The sequence below is a fragment of the Hyperolius riggenbachi genome, chromosome 8, assembly GCF_040937935.1.
Source record: "Hyperolius riggenbachi isolate aHypRig1 chromosome 8, aHypRig1.pri, whole genome shotgun sequence".
Lineage (NCBI taxonomy): Eukaryota > Metazoa > Chordata > Amphibia > Anura > Hyperoliidae > Hyperolius > Hyperolius riggenbachi.
In genome coordinates this window covers 82,860,868-82,887,492 of record NC_090653.1, presented here as the reverse complement: position 1 = coordinate 82,887,492, position 26,625 = coordinate 82,860,868, and the positions used below count along the sequence as shown (strand labels likewise).

Below are 26,625 nucleotides of genomic sequence, written 5' to 3'. Positions count from 1 at the left end.
TACCGCTTCTCAGATCTCCCTGCTGAGGGAGCGCAATCTATTCTTCCATACCGCTCTGATAAACAGGTAGACGAGGAGAGCTGACCAGTCTACTTAAGGAGAGTTGACCAATGCAACAAGTCAATTGACTATATACTGTTATATACTGGGTACCACATACTGTACAGCACCAGTATCTGTTCATACACAGCACCAGTACATGATTTTTTTTTTTTTATTTTAATTTGGTGTGCGTTGGAAAAGGGGTAGTCTTATACGGCGAGTATATCCCAAACTCTATATTTTAACTGGAAAGGTTGTGGGGGCCGTCTTATACGCCCAGTCATCTTATACGCCGGAATATACGGTACTTTCAAGTTTATCGCTGAATTCTTGGTACAAACTTAAAATAATCTCTCTTGAAAGACGAAATTTATGAATTATTTCAATTACAGTGTACTCGTCTAAAAGAATACGGGGTCTAAATTTACGCACTGAAATCAGCCTGACCCTATATCCCTTCTACGCCCTTGCATAACCCTCAACTCGTACATAAGTAGCTCAAAAGGCTCCATTTTCAACTTCACTCCCTCCTGACAAGAATAACAATAAGAGACTGCAGGAGATAGTCTGTTCAGTAATCCACGCTAAACCACGCCCACTTTTTACTTAATGACTACAAACTTCACATTTGTTACCAACAACTTCTCAAACTGCTACTAAAGGTTTATCAAAAGTTCGATAAAATTGTTGATAACCATTCTGTAACTTTCATGAATACAAACTTAAAGAAAACCTGAACTGAAAATTAAAAGTCAAAATAAACATACACAGGTCATACTTACCTCCTGTGTAGTCTACTCTTTAATCTCTTTTTCCTCTCCTGCATCCTGTTTGTCCACTGTGATCAATGTAATTCTCCGTCCTCCATTTTGAAAATGGCCATTACACCATAACAGCTTTCTGGTCAGCACACAGTTAAACTCTAACATCGCCCACTTGAGCCATAGGGAAACATGGACACGTCAGTTCTCCTCTCAGCTGTAACTGACAGCAACTGATATATAACTGACAGCAACTGATATATTTCAGTTCTGACAAAATGTTGTCAGAACTGGAAGGGATCATTGTCAGAAGAAAATGGTGAGCTTCTGAGAGGGACTGCTGGCAAGGTAACTATGTAATGTTTATTTGAAGTTACCTCAGGTGTTTATTTTAAATAATTTTACTCAGTACAGGTTCTCTTTAAGCATAATGAGTTTGTTAATTTACCAAACGTTTGATAAAACATTCAAAAACACTTGATTGCGGCCAAATTTCTGAAATGTTTTTGAGATAGAAGCACCTGATTTACCCAAATTCAGTATATTTTATTTAAAAAGCCTAGGCTGTTGTGCATTTTTTTTTTAAAGAATATTTTTATTGATTTTCAATTCAATTTAAAGAGGAACTCCAGTGAAAATAATGTAATAAAAAAGTGCTTCATTTTTACAATAATTATGTATAAATGATTTAGTCAGTGTTTGCCCATTTTAAAATCTTTAAAATCCCTGATTTACATTCTGACATTTATTACATGGTGACATTTTTACTGTTGGCAGATGATGTAGCTGCTGCATGCTTTTTTGGCAGTTGGAAACAGCTGTAAACAGCTATTTCCCACAATGCAGCAAGGTTCGCAGACAGGAAACTGCCAGGAGTACCACGGTCCTCAGAGTTTCTTGTGGGAGGGTTTTCACCACAAAATCAGTCATACAGCGCCCCCTGATGGTCTGTTTGTGAAAAGGAATAGATTTCTCATGTAAAAGGGGGTATCAGCAACTGATTGGGATAAAGTTCAATTCGTGGTCGGAGTTTCTCTTTAAATGCAATACAAATTCAAATAACTTTGCCTGAGCACAACGACCGTAAATGGTCCATGACCTTGGAAGGCCTGGTCTGGCCATACACTCCTCTGGAAAATGCCCAAGTCCCGTGAATAGCGAAGTCATTATATAGAATCAATCACCGAAATCCAAGTCATAAAAGGAAAGCCATTTACCCAAATGTTCCTACATTTTTTAAGACCGTTTTGCTTGGTGTACACTCTCTTTATAAGAGCTAGATCTTTATGTACATAAGCTGTCCTATGCGTAATGCGAGGGGGTATCTCTTGGTTCTATCTTAATACTATAATTCTGCGTGGGTAAGCAACAAGGGCTTTATAAGCCTGTATTATGTGGTTGGACAGAATATCATCCCTAATATTGCCTAATAACAGGGCTTCTGGAGAAAAGAGTAGACTAACATTAAATATCTGCTGAAGTTCAGCGTGTATCTTCAGCCAATAAAATACTAACGTATATACCCGAGTATAAGCCGACCTGAGTATAGGCCAACTCCCCCCCACCCCAAGATGTCACCCAAAAAACCTGAAAAAAGCTATTCGCTCGAGTATAAGCCAAGGGTAGGAAATGGCAGGTGGAATTTCAGGGTGAATCTTGCCTATAAGTCCTGTAAATAAATGCCCCAATAGAGCAACTGAATGAAAAATGGAGCATAGGCAGATTCTAACTACATAGAAATGGCACTACATTTACACAGTTCTACAACCATATGCTATAAGTTTACTTCTGGTTCTATTGCGGGTCACTTTACATATAATAAGACATAATGTAAGGTTGAATAATAGCTGTGCCGTTCCCCTTGTAATGGATGTGTGCCCCCACTATGCACAAATGTAACACCCCCACTATAGACACAGCAGAGCTGTGCGTCAACGGCTGTGTAAAACGTCTTACCCACTGTTCGTGTGATGGATAACCCACACTAGCAGTCTTCTTCCCACCATACATGTTATGGATGTGTGCCCTCGGGTGCATGCCATTCAAACTCACTGATCTGTGCTGTCAGGTCCTCTAACTTCCGAGCTCCAGGTCGGGGGGGCGGGCCTTTGTATTTTGAGAGCCATGCATGCCCGTCAGACAGAGCCGCACTCCGGGTCACTGCGGCACCGTGGTCGGGGGGGGGGCAGGCATATTCAGAGTGGTGAGGCTTTCTACCAGTCTACGCTGCACTCCGTTCCTTAGCCTATCAGTCCTGTCGCATCTCTGATGTGATCCATCTAGTGAGGCGCCGCTAGAGGGCGTCATAGCAATGAGACAGGTCTGACAGGCTAAGCAAATGAATGCATGTACCATGGGGAGAAGACTACTATTGCGGGTATCAATAACGGCGGGTGGGGACAAAACCGTTGCTGCGCAGTCCTGCTGTGCATATGGTGGGGTGCGCTTGGGGGGAGATTTTACATTTATAGTTAGTGACTCGAGTATAAGCAGAGACCAACTTTCTGATGTTAGTCCCGGTTAGTGTTGGGCGAACAGTGTTCGCCACTGTTCGGGTTCTGCAGAACATCACCCTGTTCGGGTGATGTTCGAGTTCGGCCGAACACCTGACGGTGCTCGGCCAAACCGTTCGGCCATATGGCCGAACTAAGAGCGCATGGCCGAACGTTCCCCGAACGTTCGGCTAGCGCTGTGATTGGCCGAACGGGTCACGTGGTTCGGACCCGAACGCGCTCTGATTGGCCGAACTGTCACGTGGTTCGGGTAAATAAATACCCGAACCACGTCATATCTCCGCCATTTGTCTGTGGGTTTAGCTTTGGGTAGGCAGGCAGGGTAGTTCGCGCTCCAGCCACGCTAGCCAGGGTCCCCCCTGTCATTGTGTCACTGCTGGGAACAGTAGTACACCGCTTGCTCAGCCACACTATATAGCATTCTGTTTACTGCCACTCTGTGTACCTCGCTCAGCCACACTATATAGCATTCTGTTTACTGCCACTCTGTGTCTGCTGGGAATAGTAGTACACCGCTTGCTCAGCCACACTATATAGCATTCTGTTTACTGCCACTCTGTGTACCTCGCTCAGCCACACTATATAGCATTCTGTTTACTGCCACTCTGTGTCTGCTGGGAATAGTGGTACACCGCTCGCTCAGCCACACTATATAGCATTCTGTTCACTGTTCTGTGTCTGCTGGGAATAGTGGTACACCGCTCGCTCAGCCACACTATATAGCATTCTGTTTACTGTTCTGTGTCTGCTGGGAATAGTGGTACACCGCTCGCTCATCCACACTATATAGCATTCTGTTCACTGTTCTGTGTCTGCTGGGAATAGTGGTACACCGCTCGCTCAGCCACACTATATAGCATTCTGTTCACTGTTCTGTGTCTGCTGGGAATAGTGGTACACCGCTCGCTCAGCCACACTATATAGCATTCTGTTCACTGTTCTGTGTCTGCTGGGAATAGTGGTACACCGCTCGCTCAGCCACACTATATAGCATTCTGTTTACTGTTCTGTGTCTGCTGGGAATAGTGGTACACCGCTCGCTCAGCCACACTATATAGCATTCTGTTTACTGTTCTGTGTCTGCTGGGAATAGTGGTACACCGCTCGCTCAGCCACACTATATAGCATTCTGTTTACTGTTCTGTGTCTGCTGGGAACAGTAGTACACCGCTCGCTCAGCCAGAGTATATAGCATTGTGTTTACTGCCACTCTGTGTACACCGCTCAGCCAGACTATATACCATTGTTTACTGACACTCTGTGTACACCGCTCAGCCAGACTATATACCATTGTTTACTGACACTCTGTGTACACCGCTCAGCCAGACTATATACCATTGTTTACTGACACTCTGTGTACACCGCTCAGCCAGACTATATACCATTGTTTACTGCCACTCTGATTCTGCTGGGAACAGTAGTACACCGCTCGCTCAGCCAGACTATATACCATTGTTTACTGACACTATATAGCAGACTATATAGCATTGTGTGTACACCGCTCAGCCAGACTATATACCATTGTTTACTGACACTCTGTGTACACCGCTCAGCCAGACTATATACCATTGTTTACTGCCACTCTGATTCTGCTGGGAACAGTAGTACACCGCTCGCTCAGCCAGACTATATACCATTGTTTACTGACACTCTGTGTACACCGCTCAGCCAGACTATATACCATTGTTTACTGCCACTCTGATTCTGCTGGGAACAGTAGTACACCGCTCGCTCAGCCAGACTATATAGCATTGTGTTTACTGCCACTCTGTGTACACCGCTCAGCCACACTATATAGCATTGCGTACTCTGCCAGTCAGTGTGTATATTGCTGGGATCAGTAATACTCCACTCACCGTCAACCACTATATGAGCTCAACATGAGTTCCCCAGAGACCTCCGCTGTGAGCAGCACTCCCAACAACAGCAACAGCCAACGCCCCACGCAAGCTATAACATCCACCCCAGCAGCCAGTGGTCAGCAGCAGCCCTCCCCGGAGGAGAACGTTGTGTCCATCAGTCCGTCGCCAGAGCGATTAATGAGGGCTGCCATTGAGGAGATGATGGGGCCTGATGTGGAGGAGGAGGTCTGGCTCAGGCCAGCATCCCAAGTTAATGTTGAGGACGATGAGGGGTCTGTGTCTGGGGATGTTGGGGTGGCAGAGGTGGTGGGTGGGTCAGACTCAGGAGAAGAGTTGTATGATGAGGATGATGATCGGGACCATCTGTATGTGCCTCAGAGTCCGACCCCGGAAAACATGTTGTATCGTGTGTTTAGGTACTAAAATCTGCGTTCCCTCCCAGTAGTGTTGGGCGAACAGTGTTTGCCACTGTTCGGGTTCTGCAGAACATCACCCTGTTCGGGGTGACTATATAGCAGACTATATAGCATTGTGTTTAATGCCACTCTGTGTACACGGCTCAGCCACACTATATAGCATTGTGTTTACTTCCACTCTGTGTCTGCTGGGAACAGTAGTACACCGCTCACCCGCCACTGTATAGCATTGTGCTCTGTGTCACTGCTGACAATAGTGGTACACCGCTCACCCACCACTGTATAGCATTTCTGTACTGCCACTGTACTGCTGCCAGTCAGCGTGTACTTTAAGGATAAGTGAAATGAGGAAGAAATCCGGTGAAAGAGGGAGGGGCAAGGGAAGAGGTGTTTCCCCTGACGGTTCACGTACAGGCCACAGGGGAGCACCCAAGAAAACCCACTCAATACTGCCCATGTTGTCCAGGACAACAACCCTCACAGATCCAAAAGAACAGGACCAGATAATTACTTGGATGACCTCTCAAGCGTCCAGCAGTGGGTTAAGCAGCACCAGCACATCACGCACGAGGTCCGAGTCCTCAGCCAGTTAAAGTCTGGGCTTTCTTTGAAGACTGCACTGAGGATGTTACCATGGCGATTTGCAAGGTGTGCAAGACCCGCCTGAGCAGGGGGAAAAGTATTAACAACCTCTCCACCACCAGCATGAGCCGCCACATTCTATCCAAACATCCCACTCTGTGGGCAAACGCGGCAGGACAGGGTACCACCAGCAACACTGCCTCCCTTGGGTTCACCAGACTCACCACCAGACCCGCCTCAGCAGCAGCAGTAGCCCAGCCATTGCGTGGTTCACAACATTCACAAACATCAGACGATGCTGACACTGTCACTTTCCGGACTAGTGCTCTTGAGGTCTCCCAGTGTTCATCAAACACAACAACCAACAGCCCTTCGGTGTGCAGCGCTACGGTTGAGTTGTCTGTCTCTGAGATGTTTGAGCACAAGAGGAAATTGCCAGCAAATGACCCCCGGGCCGTGGCAGTAACAGCCAGCCAGCATAGCCAAGCTTCTGGCCTGCGAAATGCTGCCATATCGAGTGGTGGAGACAAACAGCTTCAAGGGCATGATGTCAGTGGCCATCCCACGTTACGTGGTTCCCAGCCGCTACCACTTTGCGCGCTCTGCAGTGCCTGAGTTGCATGAGCACGTGGTCAGCTAAATAACCCGAAGCTTGAAGAATGCCGTTGCCTGCAAGGTTCACCTCACCACTGACACCTGGACGAGTGCGTTCGGCCAGGGTCGATACATCTCCCTTACCGCGCACTGGGTGAACCTTGTGGAGCCTGGCAGCGATTCCTCACCTGCTACGGCGCGGGTGTTGCCCACGCCGCAAACAGCTGGATAACAACAGCAGCACCTACCTCTCTGACTCCTTCTCCTCCAACGCATCTCAAAGCTGTACCTCATCCGGAAATGCTAACCCAGCACCAGCAGCAGTAGGATCGTGGAAGCAGTGCAGCACAGCTGTTGGCATGCGTCAGCAAGCGTTGCTGAAGCTGATCTGCCTTGGGGATAAGCAGCACACAGGGGAGGAAATTTGGAGGGGAATAAAGGAACAGACGGATTTGTGGCTGGCACCGCTGGACCTGAAACCGGGCATGAAGCTAGACACCTGGCACGAACTGGCAATGTACGCAATAGAGGTGCTGGCTTGCCCGGCAGCCAGCGTTATGTCGGAACGCTGTTTCAGTGCTGCCGGAGGCATCATCACAGATCGGCGTATCCGCCTCTCCACAGAAAATGCAGACCGTCTGACTCAAATTAAAATGAATCAATCCTGGATTGGAAACGACTACGCAACACTCCTGGACCCCAACCAAGTAACATGACCGATGAACATCTGGGATGGTTTAGCGTTTCCGGTCCCTGTTTATTGAACCTCTCATCTGTATTACATTTATGACTGCATGGCGGCAAAAAGCATTGCTGCTATATCCGCACGCTTTTTGTCCTCATGCAAGGCCTGGGTTGTTGTGTCTCACAAAGCGTGGCCTTCTCCTCCTGCGCCTCCTCCTGTTCCATCACGTGTGCTGCTGCTGCTGCTGCTGCTGCTGGGTTAGCGTTGCCGCGTGGTCCCTGTTTATTGAACCACTTATCTTTATTACATTTATGACTGCATGGTGGTACAAAGCATGCTATCCGCACGCTTCTTGTCCTCATGCAAGGCCTGGGTTGTTGTGTCTCAAAGCGTGGCCTTCTCCTCCTGCGCCACCCTCCTCCTGTTCCATCACGTGTGCTGCTGCTGGATTAGCATTACCGGTCCCTTTTCCTGGAACCTCTTATATGTATTACATTTATGACTGCATGCCGACAAAAAGCATGTTACCTGTGCAAAGAAAACAGACATTTCCCGCATTTAAAAGACAGTTTTCCCTTTGAAACTTTAAAATCGATTTTCTCAAAAACTATAAGCTCTTTTTGCTAAATTTTTTTTTCCTCTTGTACCCACTCCCAAGGTGCACATACCCTGTAAATTTGGGGTATGTAGCATGTAAGGAGGCTTTACAAACCACAAAAGTTCGGGTCCCCATTGACTTCCATTATGTTCGGAGTTCGGGTCGAACACCCGAACATCGCGGCCATGTTCGGCCTGTTCGGCCCGAACCCGAACATCTAGATGTTCGCCCAACACTAGTCCCGGTATGTCTGATTGCCGTTTTGTAAGAAGATCAGCAGAAATACCTCACCCCCTAGTGGGAAATGCTTTGTAAAGAACAGGTTCTAAATGTTCCTTAGCAATCTCCTCTTCAATAGCATGGGATTTGACCAACGGAGAACAACGCTTAGGGCCTGTTTCCACTACACGCAGATTGGATGCAGAAAAACTGACTCCAATGAATGCCTTTGGGAAAATCTGCATCAGAAAAATCGTGTTTAATGGAAGCAGGCCCATAATCATTCATTAGAGTCAGTTTTTCTGCATCCATTCTGCATCCAATCTGCGTGTAGTGGAAACAGGCCTTAGAACGAAATTGAACAAAAAAGGCATGTTGCAGTTGCAAATATCTGGCTGTTTTGCATTTACATGTTACGGTGGCCCTGAGACTGCTGCAGCTGGTGTCTTGCATGTGACGCTACCAACACTGTTCCCTTGTCTGAGGTATGAATGATAAACAGAAACTGTTTTATTGCTGGAGTAGGCTATCCGCTACCATTTAGCAGCTCAGCCCATCAGTGGGCATTGCCGAGGCAGTTTTCTCTCGGAGGGAGGAGGTTGAGGATGGACACTGAGTGGCTGCAATTGTTTACACAGCAATTCTGGTGACTTCTGACGGTTTGTAGCCAAAACATATTTGTTTTGCAAAAACAAAACAAGGCACTTTTTACATAACTGTATTAAAATACACCTGAACCAAGTTTGCTTGAGAAAGCCCGTAAGAGACGGGCAATACATGTGGCGGGACGCATGGCCACAGAATCTACAGCCGTATCCTGTCCACCCACTCCACCACAAACAAGCCAGCTGACGAGCTGCCAAACGTAGGGTGATGGGTGCTGCGAACAAGCACACACATTGGCAGACCTAGGTTGCTTGATGGTGCCGTAGACATACCAGGCTCAGAATCTGCTTGAGGGGAGCAGCAGTAACAGCTGCCTCTGTAGTTACCTGGGAGAGGGTGAGAGCCTCTAACAGGTACCGGAGCTGACACTGCTGCTAAACCACTGCTGATTAACCTGTGCTGTACTTTTGCCAACGCAGCTCTTCTATGCTTCGCTTGCTTATACAGATTTTGACAACCTGTGTTGTGTGATTTATTTATTTATTTATTATTTAGTATTTATATAGCGCTGACATATTACGCAGCGCTGTACAGTGTATATATATATATCTTGTCACTAACTGTCCCTCAAAGGAGCTCACAATCTAATACCTATCATTGCCATATATCTATATTATGTAGTGTAAGTACTGTAGTCTAGGGCCAATTTTAGGGGGAGCCAATTAACTTATCCGTATGTTTTTTTGGGGGAATGTGGGAGGGAACTGGAGTGCCCGGAGGAAACCAACGCAGACACGGAGAGAACATACAAACTCTTTGCAGATAGTGCCCTGGCTGGGATTCAAACCAGGGACCCAGCGCTGCAAGGCGAGAGAGCTAACCACTACGCCACCGTGCTGCCCATGCTGCCCATGTGTGATGCGTCAGGGACACCACCAGTATCAGTAACGCCATTGGATGGGACACTCCTCCTGCCGCCATGCATTAGGTTACCTAGCCACATACATACAATCTAAGTTGCTGGAAAAGTAGGCAGATAGCCGCAAAGCAATAACGTTGTATGAGTGGGAATCCCGTGCATGACTGTGTATGTGTGTTTACACAGCCGGCTGTGATGCTTTAATATCATAATGCTGTGGCCATTATTGTTTTTATAGGGGTTTTTTTAATACCCTATTATTATGTGCAGGTTTGATTGATTAACAAATTACATTTTTGAAGTGACTTTGAGCTAGGACCCCTTTGTATTTTTGTTGCATGTATCCAATTTAGAAGAGACCCACTCTTGGCTTGTTAGCAATGGGCAGCATGGTGGCGTAGTGGTTAGCTCTCTCGCCTTGCAGCGCTGGGTCCCGGTTTTAATCTCAGCCAGGGCACTATCTGCACGGAGTTTGGATGTTCTACCCGTGTCTGCGTGGGTTTCTTCTGGGCACTCCGGTTTTCAACCACATCCCAAAAACATACAGATAAGTTAATTGGCTTAGCCCTAAATTGGCCCTAGACTATGATACACGCACTACAAGATCCATGCATAGACATATGACTATGGTAGGGACTAGATTGTGAGCCCCTCTGAGGACAGTTAGTGACAAGACAGTATATTCTGTACAGCGCTGCATATGTCAGGTCTATATAAATATTTAAATAAATAAATGTGAATAGAGTGAGTTTGGTGGCAAATGTTTCTACATTTTATGATATAACTGATAACACTTCTACACGTAGACATTTCTGATTATTGTCGTTTTTGTTTCAGCCTGTTGGGACCCCGATCCTCACAGCCGCCCCTTGTTCTGCACCATACTGGACCAGCTGACCAGCATAGAACAATCGGCCATGTTCCAGATGCCTCTGGAGTCCTTCCATTCTCTCCAGGAGGACTGGAGGCTGGAGATTCAGCAGATGTTTGATGAGCTCAGAACCAAAGAGAAGGTGAGTGGAGATATAGAGAATACTGTGTACCTCAAAAGGTGCTGGTCTGGTTGAATGGACCCAGTGGGAACCCTCATAGACTAACGACCGCACTCTGATTGCGGATAATTGGTCACATCCACTAATTTGTAGATAATGGGGACCCAGCGGGGGAACACTAATGCTGAAATTGAACACAAGCACTAGCAGCCTTCAGCCGCTGGGCTTCAGGCATTGCGCTCACTTCGCTACCATTTTTGTTCATGCAACTTTACCGGTGGCGTGAATAGTGTGTCCCACTGGGTCCCCTATTTCTTTCAAATTAATGTTTGTGACAAAATTGCTGCAAGCAGTAAGCGGCCATAGGTCAACTCCTCAACTAGACTAGTGCCTTTCAAAAAGCTACATATAGAGAAGGTAATTCTGCATTAATAATGAAATGTCCTAGCAGAAATGAAATATCCAACATCTATCTCCACTCCAGCAACCATTTACCGCCATATTGACATAAATTAGACCGAGAGATTAGTTCCCAACAAGGGACTATCCCTCTGAAAAGGTACAGTTGGGAGCTATGGTAAAACTTTAAAGCTAGCCTGAACTGAAAATTAAAAGTCAAAATTAACATCCACACGTCCTACTTGCCTCCCGCACAGTCTACTCATCAATCTCTTTCTCCTCTCCTGCATCCTGTTTGTCCGCTATGATCGATGGAATTCTCTGTCCTCCATTTTGAAAATGGCGATGACTCTTTAACAACTTCCTGTTCAGCACACTGTTAGGGCTTGTTCACACTAAGATCGATTTCGCAGTTTTTTAAGCGCTGACGATGTTCAAAATCGCCTTAAAAGCGCTAGTGCAATGGTTGCTCATAAGCGATCCGCTTTCTATTGAATCGCAAACGCGGCTCCTGCACCATTTTCTGAGCGTTTGTGTTCGATAGACATTATAGGGAAATCGCAGAGCGGTTGAAAAAGCGTTTTGAATAGCGATTTCCCGAGTGCGTTAATGAATGAATACATTTGTATTTATTCATTTTCGGGTCAAAGAGCTCACTTCCTGACTGACGTCAGGTAGTGGAAAAAGTAATCGCTGAGCAAAAGTGCCTAGAAAAGTGCTTTTCTAAGCAAAAAGCACAGTGCTTTGAAAAGCCCTCACCAAGTCGCCAGAGGCGTAGCTAGGGTTTTCAGCGCCCGGGGACAAAGACTATTAATGCGCCCCCTAAGGTGAAGGGTCGTGACCAAATGTGGGCGTGGTTATGGGTGCTCCACATTTGGTCACGCCCCTTCAAATGTACATGGAGGTTAGCAGGCTCACGCTCACCCACCCTCCCTCAGTATGTACCTTCCAGCATGTTCCAAGACAAATTCAGCAATCATGAGCCCCCCCCATCAAGACAAATTCCGCAATCATGAGTAAACATGAGGCCCCCAACATGACCAACTCAGCAATCATGAGGCCCCCAACAAGACAAATTTAGCAATCCTGAGGCCCCCAACAAGACAAATTCAGCAATCATGAGGGCCCTAACAAGACAAATTCAGCAATCGTGAGGCCCCTAACAAGACAAATTCAGTGATCTTGAGGCCCCCAACAAATCATGAGGCCCCCAGTGCCCAGTATATGTAGGCAGGGGTATGTGTCCCCAGTATATGTAGCCAGAGGTATATGTGCCTAGTATATGTAGCCAGGGGTATATATGCCCAGTATATGTAGCCAGGGGTATATATGCCCAGTATATGTAGCCAGGGGTATATGTACCCAGTATATGTAGTTAGGGGTATATGTGCCCAGTATATGTAGGCAGGGGTATATGTGCCCAGAGTAGGTAGCCAGGGGTATATGCCCAGTATATGTAGGCAGGGGTATATGTGCCCAGAGTAGGTAGCCAGGGGTATGTGCCCAGAGTAGGTAGCCAGGGGAATATGTGCCCAGAGTAGGTAGCCAGGGGTATATGTGCCCAGAGTAGGTATCCAGGGGTATATGCCCAGTATATGTAGGCAGGGGTATATGTGCCAAGAGTAGGTAGCCAGGGGTATATGTGCCCAGAGTAGGTAGCCAGGGGTATATGTGCCCAGAGTAGGTAGCCAGGGGTATATGTGCCCAGAGTAGGTAGCCAGGGGTATATGCCCAGTATATGTAGGCAGGGGTATATGTGCCCAGAGTAGGTAGCCAGGGGTATATGTGCCCAGAGTAGGTAGCCAGGGGTATATATGCCCAGAGTAGGTAGCCAGGGGTATATGTGCCCAGAGTAGGTAGCCAGGGGTATATGTGCCCAGAGTAGGTAGCCAGGGGTATATATGCCCAGAGTAGGTAGCCAGGGGTATATATGCCCAGAGTAGGTAGCCAGGGGTATATGTGCCCAGAGTAGGTAGCCAGGGGTATATGTGCCCAGAGTAGGTAGCCAGGGGTATATATGCCCAGAGTAGGTAGCCAGGGGTATATGTGCCCAGAGTAGGTAGCCAGGGGTATATGTGCCCAGAGTAGGTAGCCAGGGGTATATGTGCCCAGAGTAGGTAGCCAGGGGTATATGTGCCCAGAGTAGGTAGCCAGGGGTATATGTGCCCAGAGTAGGTAGCCAGGGGTATATGTGCCCAGAGTAGGTAGCCAGGGATATATGTCCAGTATATGTAGGCAGGGGTATATGTACCCAGAGTAGGTAGCCAGGTCAGGTGTCCCCCTCCCCAGCAGGAGGGGAGCAGCGCAGAGAAGAGCTGCTCTCCCTTCCTCGCTGTCCCCTCCAATGTCCGGGTGGCTGGCAGCGGCGGGCGGAACTTACCTCCGTCTCGTCGCAGCGCCGGATGGATCTGCCACTACTCTGGTCTGGTCCAGACCAGAGCAGCGGCTGCGCACCCGAACTTCCGCCCGGCGCTGGAGCGAGACGGAGGTGAGTTCCGCCCGCCGCTGCCAGCCAAGAGCCACCCGGACATTGGAGGGGACAGCGAGGGAGGGAGAGAGCACCTAAGGTGAGGGAAGGAGGGGGGATATGGCCCCCCTTCCCCACCGTCCGCACAGCTCTCCCTCTTCTCTGCGCTGCTCCCCTCCCCTCAAAGAAAAAAAAAAAAAAAAAAAACCCGCAGCTCAGCCAGGCGGAGGGCGCCCTTGGGGACCAGGCGCCCCGGGGCACTTGTCCTACCCCGACCCCCCCCCCCAGCTCCGCGCCTGCAAGTCGCCAGTGCTTGCAATAGTGCTGGTGATTTGTAATGTGAACAAGGCCTTAAACTGTAATATTGGCCAGTTAAAGGACCACTATTGCTAAAGCTTATGGGCCAGTCCATCTCCTTATGGAGGATTCTCAGGGTTTTCTTTGTTTTCAACAGCATTTCCCGAACAGCAGTTTAACTGCCCAAATAGCAAGACACCAACCAGCCTCTCTACTCACTTACATGCTATTTTGTCAGTTAGGATCCTTTTACACTTAATCAGTTGCTCTCAGTTAAAACGGAAAGAAAACTGATTTTCAAAGTAAGTCCCATGTTTTCCTATGTGCCATAGGAAAACATGGGACTTACTTTGAAAATCAGTTTTCTTTCCGTTTTAACTGTTTTATATAACCCTATAGGGGGCCCTTTTTACACTTAACGCGTTTTAACTGAAATATTCTTCCCAATGCACTGCTATGGAAAAAATGTGCACCAACGCGTACTAACGCATACTAACGCACACTAACACATACCAACTGATTAAGTGTAAAAGGGGCCTTAGGGCCCTTTTACACTTAATCAGTTGGTATGCGTTAGTACGCGTTGGTGCACGTTGGTACGCGGTTTTTCCATAGCAATGCATTGGGAAGAAGATTTCAGTTAAAACGCGTTAAGTGTAAAAGGTGCCATAGGAAAACATGGGCATTACTTTGAAAATCAGTTTTCTTTCAGTTATAACTGAGAGCAACTGATTAAGTGTAAAAGGGGCCTTAGGGCCCTTTTCCACTTGCAATCGCTAGCGTTCACACGTTTTTGCGATTCAGCCAGCGCAAACGCGCTGGTGAAAAAGGGCCCTTATTAGAGTTTGTAACTGCTGCTCAGGAAAACTGTTGAAAACAAAGAAAACCCAGAGAATCCCCCTTGAAGAGATGGACTATCCCAAAACCTTTTGGTTCTGTCAGATTTTAACTGCCTACTTTTTTTGCGATGGTGGTCCTTTGAGCCATAGGGAAACATGCACATTACCTAGCACAGCAGTTGTCCTTTCAGCTATAACTGACAGCAACTGATATATACTGTATATTTATTGTATGTGTACCTCTTCTGTTCTAAATATTTAATCGTTACCATTGGTGTTGAATATTGCTTTCCACTAGGAACTGCGCAGCCGGGAGGAGGAGCTAGTGAGGGCTGCTGAGGAGCAGAGGAACTTGGAGGAGTTGCTACGCAGAAGGGAACAGGAACTGGCAGATAGAGAGTTTGACATCGTGGAGCGGGAGCTGAACATCATCATGTACCAAATGTACCAGGAGAAACCCAAGGTCAAAAAACGCAAAGGCAACTTCAAGAAGAGTCGGCTGAAGCATAAGGATGGCAATCGGATCAGTTTACCGTCAGGTAGATGAGAGTGAGACTGGCCTAACTGTGTGACCATTCTGATTGCTTAACATATCGTACCAGTTTGATTTTAATAATTTACAAAATTCTGATGCATGTTCCTTAGTGCATCACAGAGCACGTGGAACAATTCATGGTGGTAACTGTAAGGGCCCATTCACACATGTTTTTGTGCAGGGTTTTGCTGATCGCCGGATTTAAAATGACAGATATATCCAATACCTCTGCCTTAAAGATGAACTCCAGTGAAAATAATGTAATAAAAAAAGTGCTTCATTTTTTACAATAATTATGTATAAATGATTTAGTCAGTGTTTGCCCATTGTAAAATCTTTTAAATCCCTGATTTACATTCTGACATTTATTACATGGTGACATTTTTACTGTTGGCAGGTGATGTAGCTGCTGCTTGCTGTTTTGGCAGTTGGAAACAGCTGTAAACAGCTATTTCCCACAATGCAATAAGGTTCACAGACCGGAATCTGCCAGGAGTACCACGGTCCTCAAAGTTTCTTGTGGGAGGGGTTTCACCACAATATCAGTCATACAGCGCCCTCTGATGGTCTGTTTGTGAAAAGGAATAGATTTCTCATGTAAAAGGGGGTATCAGCTACTGATTGGGATAAAGTTTAATTCTTGGTCGGAGTTTCTCTTTAAAAGCACTGCAATCCAAATGATAGTGGAGCTTGCAGAATCGAACCAATGGGCCAATCACATGGATCTTAGTCAAATGATTACCAAACACAAAGACCATATATTGCAGTGATACTAGATGTTTTTAGTCAGAGCTGCAAAGGCTCTGATTAAAATTGTCAACTGCTTGTTGCAAAAAATATAAACATGAATTCAAACCTGAACTGAGAGGAATACAGAGGATATATGACATATATAATTCCTTATAAACAATGCAAAATGCCTGGCTGTCCTGCTGATCCTCTGACTATTAGCCATAGACCCTGAACAAGCTGCAGATCAGGTGTTTCTGACTGAAGTCTGACTGGATTAGCTGCATGCTTGTTTCTGGTGGTGTGATGATTCAAACACAACTGACACCAAAAAGATCAGCAGGACTACCAGGCAACTGGTATTGTTTAAAAGGAAATGTACCGTATATTATTGTTTAAAAGGAAATATATATGGCAGCCTCCATATACCTTTTATTTTTTGTGTACTTTAAGACACACAAGCCTATTGATTCTAGACCACAGAATGTTGTAATAGCATAAAAGTTCAAATACTAAGATACGATATGATATAAAATGCATTTTAGAATTTCTACTCTTTAGATAATTGTTCCCATTTGTTTTCCATTTTATTCTTAATTTTGTCATGTTTCTCAGCTTGGAAACAAATAATTTACTGCACCTTACCAAAACACAGGCTTTTTTGTCCCTAAAACCAGTATCACGTTTGGCTAAGTATACTACAAAACAAAACCACAATTTTAAGGCAACCTGCTATTTCTCAAAACCTGAAAATTGCCCACGTATCTCAAGGGTGACATTGTCACTGCAGCTAGTTGCTGCAACTTGTCATTAGAGGCTTACACTAAGCTTGAGTTACTGCAACTGTTAATTAGCAATAGATTGGCATTAAGATTGGCAATTGCAAAACTTTCTGTATTCTAAGTTTGTTATAAGGCTATACAGTAGTAAGGCTCAGTTCACATCTACGTTTTTTACAGAATGTAACTGGAACGAATACTGTACAAATGGAACGGATGTTAGAGGATCCAATGTTAACCTATTGGACTGTTCACGTGCATCCGTTGGTACGGATACGTTCCTTTACCCGGACCTAAAAAATGCAGCAGGCCCTAATTTTACGGACCGTTCTGCCCAGCAGAACGGAACCGGACAAAAAAGGCTATTTGCATTGGGGCAGTGGAGAACGGAAAGTTTCTTCACACTAGTGAAGAAACCAGCCATTCCATGGGGGATGTGGTGACGCGAACCTGAGCGGCGGGAGGGTGCAGCAGCAGCAGGGTGGGTGGGTGAGCGAGGGAAACCGGGCCTTAAATACATACCTAAAGGCCGGCGGTAGAGGCTTCCGTCTTCTTCCGCGTCATGCGACTACATCACTTCCTGTTCTTGCGATGTGATTTCACAGCGCGTCATGTGACTACATGACGCGCAGTGAAATCACATCGCAAGAACAGGAAGCCTCTGCCGCTGCCATTAGGTATGTATTTGCTGGCAAACGGAGTGAAAACCGATCCGATCCATTGGTGATCAGATCAGTTTTCACAATCCATTTGCTAGTGTGCACAGAGCCATTCAGATCCGGTGAAGCGGAGACTGGATCCGTTTGGCTCATATTTTCTAATGTGAAGCGTGTCTAATTACTTTGAAACAAGGCAATTTGCATTCAATTTATTTATTCTTCAAACTCCTTTGCTTAGGACACTTCATTTGTATATTATGCATTTAACTTCCAGTAAATTATAACAAGAAATGGCAGTGAAAAAGCATATCATATCAACATTTCTTTATACAGGTAGTCCCCAATTAAAGAGACACTGAAGCGAAAAAAAAAATATGATGAATTGGTTGTGTACTATGAATAATTACTAGAAGATTAGCAGCAAAGAAAATATTCTCATATTTTTATTTTCAGGTATATAGTGTTTTTTCTAACATTGCATCATTCTATAATATGTGCAGATTACACAACACTCAGCATTCAAAATGATTCTTTCAGAGCAGTCTGTGAACTAATGACCTCTCCTCTGGCAGAGAAAAAGGAATTTGTTTAGTAACAGTTGAGATAATAAAAGTCAGATAACAGCCCTCTCCAGGACTTTGAAAGTCGCAGAGATTAATGGCTTTTTTCCATAGAGATAACAACTGGAGTTTCTTAACTCTTCCTGTACTGGAAACAATTAGACTGATGTATCTGATCTTACCCAGTTCAACCCCAAGGGTTTTTACCCTAACGGACCAGAGCAATTTTCACCTGTCAGTGCTCCTCCCTTTTATTCCCTAATAACTTTATTACTACTTATCACAAGAAAATGATCTATACCTCATTTTTTTCGCCCCCAATTAGGCTTTCTGTGGGTAGTACATTTTGCTAAGAATTTTTTTATTCTAAATGCGTTTTAATGGGAAAAATACAAAAATAATGGAAAAAAAATAACTTGTTCTCAGTTTTCAGCCATTATAGTTTTAAAATTAAACATTCTCCTTTGGATAAAACCAACACATTTTATTTTATTTACCCAGTTGTCCCGTTTATTAAACAGTTTAAATTATGTCCCTATCACAATGTATGGCGACAATATATTATTTTGAAGTATAGGTGTTATTTTTCTGTTTTTTTTTTTTTTGTTCTGGCCATAATTACAAGCCCCTATGTAATAAATTGAAATTAATTTTCCCTAATAAAATATAGATTAAAAAAGCTGAGTCCCTAAGGAAACTATTTATTGATTTATTTTAAGCTTATTTTTTTTTTACAAGTGTTTTTTTTTGAGGGGGGGAGTGTTGGAAGTGTAATCGTATTAATTTTATTAATAATGTGTATGTACCTGTATATGTATGTGTTTGTGTGTGTAATATACTTTTTGGCCACAAGATGGCGCTAGTGAACACTCCGGTTATAGGATGTGGTCACTTTTTTTTTTTTACACTTTATTTAACTGTAACAGTTTCCTGTTTTGTGAATAGAGGTGGCCGCTGTTCGCGGTCATGTCCATTCACTCCAGGCATTGCGATTGGGTAGAGGACCGCTCGGTTCTCTTCCCCAATCACTAAATACGGGATCCCGACGGAAACGGCGGTGGTAGCGGCGCGCACACGTGCGGAGCGGCGGCGGGATCGCGCGACGTATTAAAACGTCATGTTGCCGTTAATAGGCTAAAGCATGACGTTTTAATACATATGCTCGTCGGTAAATGGTTAATGTTTTATTTCTTAGCTGTACTACACATACAAATCATAATATTTTTTTCGCTTCAGTGTCTCTTTAACAAACGAGATAGGGACTGTAGATTCGTTCTTAACCTGAATCTGTCCATAAGTCAGGCCCTTGAGCCGAGGGGGCCCGAACCACAGTATTGGCTCTTTATTGGTCCTGTACTGGTAATAATATTGTATTGATGCTTTGACTAGTAGTAATCATTAACAAACTGTCCCCCGTCCCCTTCTTGCACCTCTGACCATGTGGCTGTCCTTAGCAGGTTTTGGTGCGCCGTATCAATTGTAATGTATAGAGTGCTGGGGGGGGGGCATGTAAAACTTGCGCTGGGTCCCATAGCTCCTTCGCTACACTACTGCTATAATTCACCGTAAGTTAAATGTATAATATATGAATGAACTGACCTCAGAAGAGGAGTTTGTTATTGAAGATTTGATGCAATAAATGAATTGAATTAAAATTGCCTCATTTCAAAGTAGTCACTATATCCTTCTAACAAACCAAGATTGTACTGAAGGCGTGGTGGAACACCAGAAGGATATTTCTGAGTAAGATTACTGCAAGCCTCCCACAAACCAAACTAATCAAACTTCCTGCCGTCAACATCAGCATTTTTATAAAGCAACTAACCCAAACCTATTGCTTGCATGTACTGAATAATCCCAGCTTCTATGACCAGTTTGCTGTTAGTCAGCTGATCGCATGGCACAGCCTTTAGCATTTGCGCCTGGCAGTAACGTCATCAACTTTCTGCAATAGCCTAAACTATATTAAAGTAGGCCTCAGCCCAGAACGGTTTCTTTTCATTGGGTTGTAGAAGCCTCTATGTAGATTCATTTTTATAATGAGAAAAATTAGTGCTGTCAAGTTCAATCAGAAAAAATAAATTAATATTATGTTAATAGTTTCTATAACACTGGCCTGCACCCTCACATATTCCTGTTAACTGAGAGGATGATGAAACAACTGCAAGGCTTGGGACAATTAGGCTTAGGGCTCAAACCCACTAGCAGCCTTTTACAAGCGCTCGTGATTTGAAAAAGCTCTTGGTAATGCAATACTATGGGGGATTTTTATAAAATCACATCCCTCTAGTGGGATCACACCCATAGCATTACATTAGCAAGAGCTTTTCTAATCACAAAGCGCTCAGAAAAGCGCTACTAGTGGGTTCTATGCCTTAAAAGGTGAAAAAATGTATTCCCGATTCCAGGTGGCAGTCAGATAAAATCCCTGGATCAGCACTTCTGGAAACTACCTAGTAATTATAGCCATGAATATCCTTCAATGCAAGAAAAGCATATAAGCCCTCGTTAAATGCAAATATAGAGTTTGACATCACTACTTCCTGTAATAGGATATTCCTCATGTTAACCAGCCCACACTGTAAATCCAATTTGCAATTCCAATATTCCCTGGATGCTATCGACACAAGAAGAAAAATGCATAAAAACTGCAGCATGCAGTACCGATTCAAAATTGCAAATCGGAATCGCATGTAAAATTGCATCAGAATTACAATTCGGAATCGTATGTAGTGTGCAAGAGCCCTTACTGTAAAGAACCCCTTTCTAAATATAAGCCGAAAGCTCACTGTTTACTCATCTCTAAGTTAGCCAATAAATGGTATCATCCTGATTCAAAACTCCTTGCTTAAATAGATAAACCCTTTTTTCCTCCATACGCAAATCATGTCCCCCTGTCCTTTGTACAAGCCTAGTAAGAAAATGCACATCTGCTGAACTTTTGTAGTACCCTCTGATGTACTTACACATGTTAATCAGGTCATCTCTCTTTCTTCAGGATAAAAAAGGCCAGTTTGTCCTTTCTTTGCAGTGAGACCTTCCATCCATCTGATTAATTTAGTTGCAGTTTTTGTATCCTTTTTTACAATGTCAGTGTCCTTTCTGTAGTGCAGTTCCCAAACCTCTATCCCATACTTCAGATGTGTTATCAGAAGTGATTTTATACAGAGGGAGTAGTATACTAGCATCTCATATTTTTATTTATTGTATTATGCATCCCAGAATTTTATTTGTTTTAACTTCTGTTGCTTGGCATTGAGTGCAGTTGCTTCACTTGTTATCAACCAGTATTTCAAGTCCTTCTCCAAGTCCAATGTTCCCACCTGTATGTAATTTATTTTATATTGCGGTTTACTGTTGGCACAGTCGAGGTGCATTACTTCACATTTATCAACATTAAATCTCTAATTGGGGAGAGGAAATATCTCAGGGAGAGTGGTCTGAATTTGAAGAGACTTATATGAAGACGGTGATATGCTCACGTGACCAGCTAATACAGCTCCGCTGGTTTCACCAAATATATATCACTCCGGTCAAATTCTCGAAATTTTCAAGTGGAATAAATAAGTGATGTTTGCTGGAGATGTGGGTTTAGTCCTGGTACTTTCCGTCATATGACTTGGGACTGTTCAGTAATACAGGCCTTCTGGAATAAATTAACTATTTTTCTGCTAAATTCTCTCAATATTCAACTTGTACCTGCATATAAGTCTTATTTATTAGGATTGATAGAGGACTGCCCCTTAAGTAAGCACAAACGAACTTTGTTTAGACTCCTACTTTTTTATGCCAAAAAAAAAACATTGCTTTGGAGTGGAAACTTTCATCTGAACACTCCATCACTCTATGGAAGAATCTTATTAATAACTATCTCGTTCTGTACAAACTTACCTGGATAGCAAGGGGGTCTCTGGCCAAGTTTGGAAAGTATGGTTAGATGCCTCTGATTCTGTTACTGAAAATCTAGATGTTGATCCTCATGTTTTGGATGTAATATAAGGTATGTTCTGTAAATTTGCTAACTGAGTGGTTGTACCTTCTCAATACTTATGTCTCATTACAGTGTGTATTCGCCTCAGTTTGCATTCTTTCTGTTTAACCTCTTGAGGACTGCAGTGCTAAACCCCCCTAGTGACCAGGCCATTTTCAGTAAAATGTGCCACTGCAGCTTTAAGGCCAAGCTGCAGATCCGCACAACACAGCACAGAAGTGATTTCACCCCCCCACCCCCCCCCCCCCTCCTTTTCTCCCCACCAGCAGAGCTCTCTGTTGGTGGGGTCTGATCGCCCGCAGATTTTTTTTTTTTTTTTTTTAAACAAATATTTTTGTTCCTGTTTTTATTTAAAAAAAGTATGTTCCTTTAACAATATTCCCTCCCTCCCCACAGCCAGCCAATTGTGGCGATCGGCTGTCATAGGCTTCTGCCTATGAGAGCCGATCGCTCTCCAGTGTCCCAGGGGGACAGCCGTGTCACACGGCTGTCCCCAGTACAGCGCTGCTGCTGATCGCAGCGCTGTACACGTAAATAGACGGCGATCACGCCGTCTAACAGTCTCCTGAGCGGCAATAGCCGCTCGGAGACTGAAGGCGGGGCGGAGCTCCGCCCCCCCAAGCAGGAGATGCGCGCGCGATCTCCTGCAAAACAAAGCCCTAGGACTTTATGCCAATCGGCGTCAGGCGGTCCTGGGGCTGCCGCCGTGGCCACGCCCATCGACGTGACGCAGTCGGCAAGAGGTTAAAGCCCCTGTTACTACTCTCAGCAAACTGTTTGTGCCAATTGAGTGTACATGATGTATATCTGCCCACTATCAATTGACTGGTTTTGTCTGTTTATCTGTTGAAAAAACAATAAACAGAGATTAGAGGTGGTCTAAGAGATGCAAATACTGTAATTCCGAGTTATTGTGGGTATATGCATATTGTGTATGCAAACTTTTATGTATCTTGAAAATGGACAGATTGTATCCTGTTGAGGTGGAATTAAATTGGTCCATATTCTATCTCCATGAATTTGCATACAAAATGTGCATAATCCTGCGTCTCATTGACCATTCCTAATGGCCATGCCATTGAGATCCTGTTGTAATATAATGCTATGCTGCTTAGTGTTCATAATTCGCCATAATTTTGTATCATCTGCAAAGATGGCGCTGCTTAGTGTTCATAATTCTGCATAATTTTGTATCATCTGCAAAGATGGCAACATTATGTTTTTTTCCATCTACTGGATCATTGCTAACAAAACAAACACAGAACATTTATATTGCGCTTTTCTCCTGGCGGACTCAAAGCGCCAGAGCCACTAGGGCGTGCTCTATAGGCAGTAGCAGTGTTAGGGAGACTTGCCCAAGGTCTCCTACTGAATAGGTTCAGGCTTACTGAACAGGCAGAGCCGAGATGTGAACCCTGGTCTCCTGTGTCAGAGGCAAAGCCCTTAACCATTACACTATCCAGCCACCTTAAATACAGTGAAAAGGATTGCACCTGGTACTGACCCTTGTGGAACCCCACTGCTAGCAGTTTCCCATTTGGAGTATGATTTGTTTTCCACCACTCTTTTGGTTTCTGTCTCTTAACCAATTCCCTAGCCACGTACACACATTTTCTCCTACTCCCTGTATTCGATTCCTCAGCTTCTCTGCCAGGCTATTGTGAGAAACAATGTCAACAGCCTTTGCAAAGTCTACATATACAACATCTATTGCTTTCTCCTGCTTGCTTTTTGTACTGTTGATGAGTGCCAGAATATTGGTGCTGAGCCCATTGATTTAAAGGACACCCGAAGTGACATGTGACATGATGAGATAGATGTGTATGTACAGTGCCTAGCACACAAATAACTATGCTGCGTTCCTTTTTTTTCTTTCTCTGTCTGAAAGAGTTAAACATCAGGTATGTAAGTGGCTGACTCAGTCCTGACTCATAGTCCTCACTGATAAGAAATTCCCCTGTTTATCTCTTTCATACTCTCAGAAGCCATTTTCTGCTAGGAAAGTGTTTTATAGTTGGACTTTCTTATCAGTGAGGGTCACACTGTAGTCACTTCCTGTCTGAGTCAGGACTGAGTCAGCCACTTACACACCTGATATTTAACTCTTTCAGACAGAGAAATAAAAAAAATGAACACAGCATAGTCATTTGTGTGCTAGCCACTGTACACACACATGTCTATCTCATCATGTCACATGCCACCTCAGGTATCCCTTAAGTGGTGACTCCGCAGACATGAAAGCTGAGTTTAAAACACGTTCTGCCTCCAATTTTCTTCACATGACAGGAAAAACATTGTGCTTGTAGTTGGGGTAATGGGTCACTCTCAATTAGAAATAAGTGCTAGATTTTGTTTTTGGCACATACAGGGATAAGTACAAGGCTCAAGGCAGGGGGAAGCAGCATGTGCAGGAACAGCATAAAATCGCTGCAGGAACCGTGCTGATCTGCATTCATTTTATATACAATTACTGTGTAAGAAAACCTTTGGCAATCAGGTCTGCATGAAATACTAGTTAAAGAAAAGTGTGAATTATTAACTTTTTGTTGTTACTGAGTAATCTGTGGCATAGACCAAATTAAGCATACAGTGGTAGTACCTTGAAGAGGAGCTCTTAGACATACTATCTCAGAACCCCCCCCCTCCCCCCAAATATAAGTAGATAAATACTTGCTCTACTTGCATAACATATTTATTGCACTGTCCACGTTTTGATTTTAGTTATTTTTCTACAGTAAAAAAAGAGAAAAACCTTTGCATTTCCAATTTTAACTGTGGCTATTTTGAAAAATCACGTAGTAAATGGCAGTTGCTCTGCCCAACTGCCACAAAAGTGTACAGTGAGCAGGGAGGCTGGCCAGCACTTTATATAAATCCTTTTCAGGTAGAGTCTTTATAAAGAATAAAGGCCATGCTGAGAATCCCCCATGAAGAGATGGACTAGCCGAAAACCTGTCTGTTCTGTCAGATTTCTACTACCTACTGTAAGTTATAGCAACATAGGAGCAGGAAAGTAATTTACAGCTCATTTTACTCTCTAAGAAACAAACTTCTTATTTGCATATGTTTACATGTATTTTAAATGTTAACATTTTTCACGATTTCATTTGTCCCTCAAAGCATGCCACACCTTAAATCACTGTGGACCCACCTATCCTCACCACAGACCCAGTTATTGCAACAGTTACAAAAGAGGCAGCCCAGAAGTAGCTGGATGGCTAGAGGCAGCCCAGAACAGGCAGCCTTTGCAGCACTGGTGCTTCCAGGCACATGCCTAGTGTACTCTGTGATAACTCCGGCTGTGATTGAACTCAAGCTGTACGTGGGCAAGGCTATCACATGATATGCCGTGCAACAATGCGTCCATTTATGGTGATTTCAGGCAGGAATGGCCATTGTAAATTGGAGCCTGATTGCTTGGTATAGATTACTACAACTTACTTTTCCTCGGTGCTCTTTGTACTGTATACCTGAATAACCCATGTTGTAGTTATTATGTATTTATGATATGAGCACACTGCTGCTGTTGCTCCAGTAATTGTCTCATTTCATGTTTATACCAGAGCTATGACTGCTTCAGAGGTCATAGACTAGCTGTGCATGTGATCAGGATGATCAGGAAGTGTTACAGGACTGTCAGAACAGCTGATGAGGGGTCCTACACAATCATTAAACTGATTGATGTAACAAATCGGCCTCAAAGATTGGACGTTCACTCAAAATCAGTCACGTTTACCCACAAACGTAAGACCATTCAACTGATCGTTTAAAGAGAATTTCCAACCAAGAATTGAACTTTATCCCAATCAGTAGCTGATACCCCCTTTTAAATGAGAAATCTATTCCTTTTCACAAACAGACCATCAGGGTGCTCTGTATGACTGATATTGTGGTGAAACCTCTCCCACAAGAAACTGAGGACCGTGGTACTCCTGGCAGTTTCCTGTCTGTGAACCTTGTTGCACTGTGGGCAATAGCTGTTTACAGCTGTTTCCAACTGCCAAAAAAGCATGCAGCAGCTACATCACCTGCCAGCAGTAAAAATGTCTCCATGTAATAAATGTCAGAATGTAAATCAGGGATTTAAAAGATTTTACAATGGGCAAACACTGACTAAATAATTTATACATAATTATTGTAAAAATGAAGCACTTTTTTATTACATTATTTTCACTGGAGTTCCTCTTTAAATTATTAGATTGAGGCTGGGAACATACTAGGCAGAAACGTAAAATGCTGCAGAAAACGCAGCTAATGCAAGTCAATGGGCGGCATTAAAAAACGCATATGTTTGTGTTCAGCAATGTGCGTTTTTAAAAACACCGATTTTGTTGCATATTTTTCCAAATCCCATCAAAAACGCACGTAAGGAAAGTCAATGGTGATGCAGAGGTATTGCGTTTTAGTGCATTTTGTTTGCATTCTTTTTTATATGCGTTTTAAAAAAAAAAAGTTTGATATATTTCTGTTTCCTGTTGACTTCCTAATGAGTTGCATAAAACGCATTAAACAAATGCATACAAAACGCATATACATTTTGTATATGCGAACCGCAAACACATTAAAAATGCACGTAAAACG

General features: G+C 44.1%; 1 protein-coding gene across 2 annotated transcripts in view; it reads left to right on the top strand.

Moving 5' to 3' along the window:
• Positions 1 to 26,625, top strand: part of MAP3K10 (mitogen-activated protein kinase kinase kinase 10) — a 108,254-nt gene that overhangs the window by 43,982 nt on the left and 37,647 nt on the right. For both annotated transcript variants that reach the window (XM_068250819.1, XM_068250818.1), the window contains exons 5-6: positions 10,635 to 10,810; positions 15,090 to 15,330. In XM_068250819.1, the coding sequence (XP_068106920.1) occupies positions 10,635 to 10,810; positions 15,090 to 15,330 (417 nt within the window). The remainder of the gene's footprint in view (positions 1 to 10,634; positions 10,811 to 15,089; positions 15,331 to 26,625) is intronic.